This window comes from Microtus ochrogaster, chromosome 24, assembly GCF_000317375.1.
Source record: "Microtus ochrogaster isolate Prairie Vole_2 chromosome 24, MicOch1.0, whole genome shotgun sequence".
NCBI lineage: Eukaryota > Metazoa > Chordata > Mammalia > Rodentia > Cricetidae > Microtus > Microtus ochrogaster.
The window spans coordinates 11537863-11549320 of NC_022024.1; the positions used below are offsets into that span (position 1 = coordinate 11537863).

An 11458-nucleotide genomic window follows, 5' to 3' on the forward strand; every position below is an offset into this window, starting at 1 on the left:
CAGCTTCTCTATTATTAAAAGCCATTGTTTAACCCATACAGGTTTGTCTGTCAACCATTTTAAAGGTTTTAAATGTTGGTGCCTTTGAAATATCAGCAGCTGTTATGCCCTGTTCTTATACAGCCTGAATGCTCAGTGACTGTTCTTTATAATGTCCTGTAATATTTTTTTCCAGAAACATACATTAATTTATGGTTTGTTTCTAAGATTGGGAAAATGTTAATCTGAGTATTCCATTGCTGTAACAAATCACGTCCCCACAGATTGTTACATTAGCCATATATGGTTTTAATATTCCTCTCTGTCCTTCTGGCCCTATACATTTGACCCATCTTGCACTCTACTTTACCTGAGATAAAGTTCTGATTTCTAAAAGCTGAATATTTACATCCTGAGGAGGCCAATTTGGATGCCAAGATTCTGATGAAATTATTGTTACATCCGCACCTGTTTCTACTAGACCTTCAATGACAATGGCATTTATTTATATTTTTAATTTTGGTCTTTGTTCACTTATAGAAGTTGGCCAAAATACTCAGTTTATGGTTTCTCCTTAATTTTTTTCTCTTTTATAGTTATTCTATTATCCCGAGCAATATGGTTTCTTACAATAGGCATTATGTTCTTTAATTGCTCTGAGGAGTTTCTTCTACGATGTCAGGAAACAACTGAAACGAATTGGCATAGGGCCCTGTGAGAGGCCCCTCACGGAGTTTTCCAACAGTAAAGGATTACCTTGAGTATTCCTCATTGACCTACATTCTGTAGTTCAATGCCCGACTTTGCCACATCTTCTGCATAATCCAGAAGGGAGGGGCATTCTGAATGGATATTCTTAGAAAAAAACATTGTTTCTAGGACTGCCCTGTCCACCATCCTTTTTTTAAAGTGAGCTTGTTTGCCACAATTATAACATTTGACATTTCGATTTTTCCTCAAACCTCTGGAAATCACCTCTCCTATCCATGCATCATCATGTTCATGAGATTCAATATTAATGGTATCTCAAACCCATTTCTCCAGAGGTGCTGACTTTGCCTTTAATGGCCTAGAGAATTGGCATTTTCAAAAGCCAGAGATTCAATTTTTTTTTTTTTTTTTTTTTGTCTAGCTTCTGAATTTGGTATCATTCTGTTTAGTGCTGAAGTCAGTCTTTGTAAGAAATCCATAAAAGCTTCCTTTGGGCCCTGTATAATTGTAGTAAATGACTCAGTTTTCTTTCCTGTTTCTCCAATTCTGTCAAAACTGCCGTGTGGCATAAATCCAGGGTATGGTCATCATATACAGCTTGCCTTTCTATAGTAGTGTCATCTCCTGCTCCAAGAATTTGATCTAGGGAGATTTCTCTACCTCTAGCTTTAGTCCATTGTTCAGTGATTTTCGCTTCTTCTCTGAACCACGTACTCCATTGTAGTTGTGGACTAGGCTATAAAACACCTTTAACCAACTCTCTCCAGTCCTATGGGATAATTCTATTACAAACTGACCACAAATTTAACATTTGCTTTGCAAAAGGTGAATGCATGCCATATGAGACTATTGCTTCCCTGAATCTCCTTAAGTCTAACATTGGCACAGGAGTCCAGTTAACTGTAACAGAGCCTCTGCCATCTGACAATTCCTGTAATGTTACTGGACATATTACGGTTGGTTGATAGAAAACCTTAGGCTGTTCCTCTCTATTCTTATAATGCAATGCAGAAATTGGTTCTCCATTAACTTTCTCTGTCTGGATTTGAATATCTCTGTGATCTGTTTTATTGGGTTTTTCTAAGACCTATATCTTAGCTTAGATTAACCAATTCTTTTTAGTGATGACAGAAATGAAAGCTAATAATCTTTACAATTAACATTACATAAATCCACCTGGTCTACAGAGCTAGTTCCAGGACAGGCTCCAAAGCCACAGAGAAACCCTCGAAAAACCAAAAAAAAAAAAACAAAAAAAATTACATAAATCCCATTTAAATTAGATATCCTCATTTATTCATTCTATTTTCAAACTGTCTACCATATTATCATACAGAGACCCAAATCTCTCCATTGTAATGACTTTTCCCATTTTTTAAGGTAGAAAATCTCTTTTTTTTTTTGGTTTTTCGAGACAGGGTTTCTCTGTGGTTTTGGAGCCTGTCCTGGAACTAGCTCTTGTAGACCAGGCTGGTCTCGAACTCACAGAGATCCGCCTGCCTCTTTTTTTTTAAGAAAAATTTCTCCCTTAAAGAATTCCTGATTTAGCCGGGCGACGGTGGCGCACGCCTTTAATCCCAGCACTCGGGAGGCAGAGGCAGGCGGATCTCTGGGAGTTCGAGACCAGCCTGGTCTACAGAGCTAGTTCCAGGACAGGCTCCAAAGCCACAGAGAAACCCTGTCTCGAAAAACCAAAAAAAAAAAAAAAAGAATTCCTGATTTTCTTACCAAATCTACCGACGATGTTGATGAAAATGTGAGGCTTACTGCTGCTGTGTAGAAGAGTAAAAGCGTGGCTGGATTTCCAGGCAGCAGCTCGAGAAGGGTTTTTAGGGAGAGCCCACTACCCACTGTGGGAAGAGAGAGAGAGAGGTAGAGAAAGGGGTGGCTGTCTGAAAAATGCACAGGGGATTGATTGGAGAAAGCTCGGTGGTGGTGGTGGTGAGGGGTGCTGCCTGAAGGCAGAATCAGCCAGTCTAGGGCAGGTGAATCCTGTGACATTTGGAGCCCAAGTGCTTCTGGAGTTTGGGTGACAGCTGGAGACTGTTTCAGAGAGGCTACAACAGGAAAATCGCAAGCTTTTCAGAGGCTTGGGGAGAAACAAAAAGAAAACCTAGCCTGGTGAGGCTGGAGCCACAGGCAGACAGCTTTTTATGAATTCATACCCCAAACGTTGGGCGCTAATTGTAGCAAGAATAATAAAAACCCAGAGACAGATATCGAGGTTCAACCTGAAGATCAGAAAAGCAAAGCAGCCAAGCCACTAGAGAGCTCTTACTTCTATGAATCTTCAGACTAAAGAGAGTGGGTTCCTGTCTCATCCCACCTTATATTCCTCTCTAGTGCTAGGATTAAAGGTGTGCATTGACACCGCCTGGCCTCTCTGGCTAACTAGTGTGGCTGCTGGGACTAAAGGTGTATTCCACCACTGCCTGGTCTGTATGGCTGACTAGTGTGGCTGTTTTGGGTTCTGGATCAGGCAAGCTTTATTAAAACACCAATAATACACTACTATAGTCATTACTTTGTTTTACTTGTTTTTAGATTCTCTGTTGTTTTGAAACTGAGCCTTAGTATACCATTAAGGCTAACCTTAAATTTGCAGTCCTGCTTCAGCTTCCTTAGTGCTGGAATTATAGGCATGTGCCATGATATCCTGCAGAAATAACTGACTTTCCCTGTGATAGCCCACTTGGTACTCTGAATTTGTTATATGTGATTTGTCCTGGCTGAGACCTAACAGGTACCAAAATCTCAATCACTCTCTCTAGGAAGAAAAAAAGACAGAGAATGTAAAAATAATGAAGAACCTAGATCACTTTTCTTTTTTTCTTTTTCTTTTTTTAAAAATATTTATTTATTATGTATACAATATTCTGTCTGTGTGTATGCCTGCAGGCCATGAGAGGGCACCAGATCCCATTGCAGATGGCTGTGAGCCACCATGTGGTTGCTGGGAATTGAACTCAGGACCTTTGGAAGAGCAGGCAATGCTCTTAACCTCTGAGCCATCTCTTCAGCCCTCCTAGATCACTTTTCTGATAGTTTTTATTTGCTTACTACAGAAGGGTAATTATATAAATTATGTGTTTGATTTCTGCCCTGTCTCAAGTTTGGGAGGTCTACAACTGTATTAGCGATTAGCTAAATGATGTGACTAGTTCTGTGTATAGCATAGTCAGCAGATAGAAACAGGATCATGTTTGTTCTTGATTCAGCACCATGTTTTCAACAGATTCTGCTTCCTGGAAGACTCTGCAGAAGACAGTAAAGAGCTGAACATGGTTGATAAGTTTTGGGAAGGTTATCATTTGGCATTTTATTTGTTTTCCACCCCCTTCCCTCAACCAGAAGTTCATCAACTAGGTTTTGGATAAGATGTGGGGTATAATAGACACCAGATAAAAGCAACAATATGAGCTAATAATAAGATGGTTAATTTTTAGTACTCCTAAAGTTTGGAAGACGAAATAGTTGGGGTTAGCAGAGGCTTGGAATATGGAGGGAGAGGATGGAAAATAGGCCATTACTTTGAACTTTGCAACATTTTTCCTACCCTGAGAGGATTTGGGGAGGTGAATTGGTGTCCGGGAACACTTGCTATCCAAATGGAGGACTGCCAGGTTAAGAAGCTTGTGCTTTGTGCAGTGGGAAAGGCGTTATGGAGTCCACCCACTGCTGCATCCGCCTTAATTATCCGACCTGGGCTGAGTCACTGTATTTCTGTGGATCTCAGATTTCTAGCTTTAGCACAGAGCTTTACAGCCTGTAAGCCCCACCCCCAAGCCTAGCACCTTCTGAATTACTATTGTTGAATACTCCTCCCCTTCTAGCAGATGGTGCTTATTGAGGAGTTGCCAGCCACGTATAATCCCCTGGAAATGTTGAAAGAAATTGTTTTCAGTATAAGCATGATTTTTTCCATCATTTTTTTATTTTACATAGCAACCACAGTTTCCCTTCCCTCCTTTACTCTAGTTCCCTCCCCCTCCTTTCTACCTCCTCTTCATTCACTCTTCTCCCATCTCCATTCAGATGGAGTAAGGCCTCCCATGGGAATCAACAAAGCATGGCATATCAAGTTTAGGCAGGACCAAGCTCCTGCTCCCTGCGTCAAGACTGAACTTTCTTGGGAGGCTCCACCATAGGGAATAGGTTCCAAAGAGACGCATGATTCTTAAATCCACGATTGTTTCCTCTTACCTTTGCTACCATAGAGCAAAATTAAGAAATATGCTGCCCCATATTTTACAATCGCAAAGGGAGTTTTAATAATCTGGCTAAACTAAGTGTATGTTTTTGTGAAACTAATTTAAACAGACAAATGTCAGACCTTTGATTATTTGCTGGTATTCTGATGTTACATTAAACCTATTTTAAAAACAGTATTTGGCGGTGGTGGCGCACGCCTTTAATCCCAGCACTCGGGAGGCAGAGGCAGGCGGATCTCTGTGAGTTCGAGACCAGCCTGGTCTACAGAGCTAGTTCCAGGACAGGCTCCAAAGCCACAGAGAAACCCTGTCTCAAAAAACAAAAAAACAGTATTTGCTCTAAAAAATACATATAAAATATTGAAAACTGAGAATGCGGTAAAATGAGCAGGGATTATGTGTCCAGCTCCTGACCTAGCAGTGTCACTTCAGATGCCAGCCTGGGAGGTACCAAGTCTAGTGGTATAGGTTGTTCTTAGACCGTCTGGACTATAGCTCTTACTTGATACTTGTGTAACCATGGGCAAGACACTGCTTGAGTCTTAATAATCTCCATGCCTAAAATATTTGTGTAGTAATTACCTCTGGCTTACAGCATGTTTTGAGAATTAAATAAGTTAATAATTTGAAAAGCTATTAAGATATTGCCCATTTTAATTTAGTCTAAAAAGACTGTATAAAAAATGTAACCTAGCTAGTAGAATTCTTATATCCTGAAAAGATAAGTTACAGTGCAAGACAGTATATTCCATGTGTTACAGCTTAGGTTCCCAGAAAGTCCAGTGTGAAATATGTGAATCATATAAAGAGGCACGGGGAAGATAATTTTACATTCAGAATAATGCCAGTTTATAGGGGGAGAGCAAAGGACCTGCTGTGGGGTCAGAGTGTCATAGAATTCCTCAGAAAATATGAAGACTAAACTTGGGAGGTTTGGGGGCAGGATATTGGCTGGAAGGGAAGAAGCTGTTTCTAAAATTCTAAACCTTAGAGATTGTTGGGCACAGTGGTGTGAGCGTGTAGTCATGGCCTCTGAGGAAGCTAAGACAGGAGGAACCAATCTTGGAAACCCTGTCTTTAAACATGCACATGCATGCACACACATGTACACATCTACGCACAGGTTGGAAAGTTGGAAAGCAAATTTACAGGGAAGATCAGTTCATTTAGTTTTATAGATATATTTGATAAAGAATCTTAGAATTTGGCTAGGATTCAGAGTTTACATTTCTTCTACAAGGCACTGATATTTAAAAACCATATTGGGAAGGGTTGAAATCAAGTAAATTATATATCTGGTAAGAAGCAAAGTGAAATTCAAATTAAAAATCATTTTCTTAGCTTCTGTGCTACAAAGTGGGAGAAATCTTTTATTAATTTATCTTATTTTAATTTGTGGCCTTCTTATTTTCCAAGGTTTGCTATTTTTGCCATTTAAATTATTTTATTTTTGGTTCTTTTCAATATAATCTATTTTTTACTTACTATCTGCAGTACTATAGCTTGTCTCTCGGAAACAGCTATTCCTATGTTTATCTCAGCTCTGCCATTTATCCTACCTATGGACACCTCAGTCACTGAATTCAAAGGCGGTTCTGGGTTCTGATCTTCCCTGGAGTACCACAGCACACTTGGAGCACACGCTTCTCCTTGTCGGAAATTTGCCATGCTCACCTCTTTTGCCTTCTGCGTTTTCCTCTCTGTAGATAAACTTGCATGCATGTGACTGCTTTGCCACAGCTCTGAACTCTGGTCTCTTCCTTTTAAAAACATGCTAACTAATTCTGGACTCTGGGTATATTTCCTGCTTGATAAATTGTTCTATTTGAGACAGGCGCTCTCTGTGTAACCAGGCTAATTTTGAATTTGTCCGTCTGCCTCAGTCTTCTCAAGAACCAAGGTTACAGGCATGTGCTCCCATACCTTGTTGGTCTTCTCAAGAACCAAGGTTACAGGCATGTGCTCCCATACCTTGTTGGTCTTCGTTTAGTCGTCCTATGTCTTCACCGTTTGAGTTCTGTTTGGTTTTGTCTTTAACTTTGTAGTAGAGTTCCGTTTTCCAGTCTGCTCTCATCCTTAATCCAACCTCTAATCCCACAGTCATTCTCTTAAAAGGTCTTAACCCTTTAGTGAGTCTCCATGCCCTGGTACATGCTTTCTTTGCAGGTGCTTCTTAGGATAGAGACTTCCCTGGGGAAGAAGATGTTTAGTTTTATAAAGAAGAAATTGAGGAGAGAGAGTGCAAATGATTTAGGGGATGCTCGTGTAAGTGCACTTAGCCAGCTGCCTTTTTGACAGAATTGTAAGGTGCTCGTATATATTATGAAATTTAGAAAGTGTCACATACTATTTTCTAGATATGCCTGATTTGGGGGGCAGCTAATATTTTTAGGACAGGTTTTATTAAGACCTACATGAATATGGTTCATTTGGTAGAGTGCCTGCCTACCATGTTTGAAACCTGAGGTTTGATAATAAGCCATGGTGATTGTTGCATACACATAATCTCAGCATGCGTAATCTCAGCACGCGGGAGATTACGAGGGAGGCAGGAGGGTCAGGAGTTCAAGGTCATCCTTGTCTATACATTGTGAGTTTGAGACCAGCCTGGAATATGTGAGACTTTGTCTCAAAAGAGAAAAAGTGAAAGTTTACAATGCCAAGTTTATACCCTTGGGATTTTTTTTTTAATTTTTTAAGATTTATTTGTGCATATGGGTTTTTTACTCACATGTATAGCTATGTACCACATATACATTCCCGGTGCCCATGGAGGTCAGAAGAGGGTGCCATATCCTTTAGAATGGGAGTTACAGATGGTTGTGATCTACTATGTGGGTGCTGGGCACGTGTTAGCAAGTAGTCCTGATGTGCGCCCTCTTCTGCATTACAGAGATCCTCAGATTAGGGCAGGGATTGAACCCAGGTCCTCTGCAAGAACAGTGTTCTTAACCACTAGCCATCTCCCCAGCCCCTTCATAGGAGCTTTAAAAAAAAAATCCATGTGGTCTCTGGCATTGAATCAGGTTGTCTGCCTTAAGATAAGCACTTTCGTTTGCTGAGACCACTCTGAGCCACAATCTAGGATCTTTTGATTTAGCCCTTGCTCATTTATGTGTTCGTACTCTGGCATTAACTATACCAACTTGAAGCTCCCCTGAGGGTGACCTCATTTGCTTTAGGTTTCAGTGGCTTTGTTTATGGTTAGGGAAAATTCCAGCTACACCTAATGGAGAGATCATTCATTACCTTAACGCATCCAGGCAAGCACTGAACTTCCTTTCTCAGCGTGCCCCTTATAGTCTATTGACAGGGTCCTCTGTTTCAGTCAGCGTAGCAGGAATTGTATTCTCTGTGCAGTCATTCTCTAGTAGACTAAGCTCCCCTGCAAAGCATGGGGCCGTGTCCTTTCATTTCTGTGGCAGAGATATGTGTTGAATTGTAGACACAGAACCGTCTCGAGCAATGTTAGATATCTTAGGAATCCTCTAGATATTCTATTTAATCAGTAAATAAGTAAATGCTTTAGGGAAAAATTGTTGCCTATACAAAAAGGAAAAAAACATAAAAAGCAGGCACAATTTTCTTTGTGTGTTTATGGGTGTTTTATTATTTTTTTAAAATGTGGGGGGCGGTATGGTGGCAGACACCTTAAATTTGGGAGGCAGAGGCAGGAGTATCTTTGTGAGTTCTAGGTCATGGTGAGTTCTAGGTCAGCTAGGACTACCCAGAGACTCTGTTTCAACATTAATTTTATTACAGTATGTATTTGTGTATGTTGTATGAAGGTGTGTATGTGTGTGTAGCACAATGTGTGGGAGTCAGAGGACAAATTTGGTTGTTAGTCCTTGACTTCACCTCATTTTGAGATGATACTTTTGTTGGTATTTATTGTGTAGGCCAGGCCAGCTACACAGAGAGGCTGGGATTTTCCTGTTGTATCCCATCTTACTTTAGGTGTACCTTGATTGTAGACATGCGTATGTTTAAGTAGATTCTGGGAATGAGAATTCAGGTCATCGTGCCAGGTTCTCACGTTTGATGAGAAGTGCTTTACCCACTGAGGATCTCCTAGGGATGTTTACTGCATCCTCAACTTTTCTTATATTCTTTTAGAGTTTTGGTAATTTGTGTTCATAAAACAAGATACACTTCCTTGGAATATGCATATTTTGTCTTTAATGAAAATAATAGTTGGCCATAAATTAAAAATTGAATGATTGCCTTTGCTGTCAGGCAATCTAAGTTGACATGAGGATGACTCGTTCATTAATGTAGAGTTAGGGTGAAGGACATCATTTTATATGAAACATTTTTAACATATACTTCTCTTATTTTAGGCATCTTTCTTAACAAAGAAGTTAAATATTGGTGGGAAAAGAGTAAACCTTGCCATATGGGTAAGTATTCAGAAATATTATTTTTGTTTGTTTTGAGACTGGGTCTTACTATGTCACTCTGGTTGTCCTGAATTCACTCTGTAGACCATGCTGACCCCAAATTCACAGAGATCCTCCTCCCCCCCCGCCTCTTGAATGCTGAATTAAAGGTGCATCACTATGCCTGGCTTCAGAAATACTCTAACTGACTGGAGGAACAGGAATTTGGACTTCAGAGTTTGTTTTTTAAAAGTAAATAAATGAGCTAGTTAGCCAAAGCCATTTCCTTAATTAAAAAGTTTCTAAAATCTAGTTAAGAATTATATTTGGAATACAGCTTTCTATCTACATATTGCTGTTATAATTTTTTCATTTGCAGCAAGGATAGAGTTGATGGGGCAGCCTGCCTGCAATCTCTTTCCTGCATGTGCCAGGAGTAGCTAGTAGTCCTGATGTGTGCCCTCTTCTACATCCCGAGATCCTCAGTGTAGGCAGGGACTGTTCCCGCTGCTTTAACCATGCAGCACTGAGCAGCTGCTGTTTTAGTGAGGACAGGAGGTCTCAGGAGGAGCATCACATGACGTTTAAACACTAGGGTGTTCTCTAACGTGTTTTGTTTCTTTTAGTACTGTTTTTGGAGTTATCTGTGACTTTATGACCTCCATTCCAATAATTAAAAGTTCACTGTAGTTAAAATAGCAGCCATGTGCTTTTTTCTTTTGATCTAATAAGCATTTATTCTTTATTAGGATACAGCAGGTCAAGAGAGATTCCATGCATTGGGTCCAATTTACTACCGCGATTCGAACGGAGCTATTTTAGTTTATGATATAACGGATGAAGATTCTTTTCAGAAGGTATTTTTTCATAGATGACTTAATTAGAAGAACCACACTGGTTTTATATTTGTTTGTTTTTGATCTCTATTAATATGTCTGTGTCCACCACTGACTAGTTTTTAAACAGTAAAGCATACATAAATAAGCATAATTGGTGACCATTATTTACCAAAATATTTAGTTCATATTGAAGATATACATTTACTGTTCTATCATATATTTCTCATGTGAAATCAACTAAATTGAGCTGTACTGAGAGAATTGTGGTTTATTATAAGATAAAAATAATTACCTTTGCTTTTATAATAATTAATAGTTCTTCTGCATTCTTGTAGAGAATGACAGTGTAGAACACTCATTTTATAGATCCAGATGCACAGTAAATGCTCACCCCAAAATAATGAAATTTTTCTAACTTACAAATGTGCATTGTTTTATGGAGGATATATATGTTTCATGAGACTTGATTACATATAAATTAAATTTTACTGTAAAAATTGAAAGCAGGTGTCCTGGTTTGTTCCTTATCATGCTGAGTATAATCCCATTATTGTATTACAATATCTAAAAGATTAGTATCAGTAATTCCAGTTTCTATTCAGCTGTGTCCAGGGCTGAGCTTCTTCCTTAGTGGGCAATTATCCTATACTAGACATTTGTACCATGGATGACAAAAATCTCGAGACTGTGGGAGAGTGATGCTGCCTTCTCTTGGTAGAGGCCAGTAACTTCACTACACAGTCACATAATCAGACACAACCAGTCTCATAGCAAAGGGATATTTCAGCTACAATGTCAGTGCCAACTGAAAACTTTTATTGGATAATAAGTAGTGAACATTTATTTTGCCATGCATACTTTTTTAGTATCCTTACACTTATTTTTCTCCTTAAGTCTTTAACAAAAAGGTGTCTAATAGGAATCAATTGGGGCTTGATCAAAAATGCTATGGTCATACCTTCCTAAATCCAAAGTGACTCTGTTACAAGTATCTTAATACCAGATCTGTACTTGACAAAGTTTGGTTCTGGCAAATAGCTTTGCTTGGATGTCTGAAAAATATGTAAAAATTTGTAGTCAGAGGTGTGTTTTTGTATACCCATGGGCTTTAGGTGTCGTGGAACTAACTCCAGCAGGATTTGTTGTCATGTTTACTCTTTTGTATACACAGGTAAAAAACTGGGTCAAAGAGCTGAGGAAAATGTTGGGAAATGAAATCTGTTTGTGTATAGTTGGTAAGTATTGGTCCTTTCTCTCCTGGTTAAAGACAAAATAAACAAATAATTTTTTATTTTATTTTATTTTATTTTTTTGGTTTTTCGAGACAGGGTTTCTCTGT

General features: G+C 39.2%; 1 protein-coding gene across 1 annotated transcript in view; it reads left to right on the top strand.

Moving 5' to 3' along the window:
- The window catches only part of Rab21 (RAB21, member RAS oncogene family), a gene marked incomplete at its 5' end in the record, with an annotated part of 38420 nt that overhangs the window by 12844 nt on the left and 14118 nt on the right, over window positions 1–11458 (top strand). Inside the window, 3 exons of the mRNA XM_005358270.3 lie at window positions 9242–9301; window positions 10030–10137; window positions 11291–11354. Coding sequence (XP_005358327.1) covers window positions 9242–9301; window positions 10030–10137; window positions 11291–11354 — 232 coding nt within the window. The remainder of the gene's footprint in view (window positions 1–9241; window positions 9302–10029; window positions 10138–11290; window positions 11355–11458) is intronic.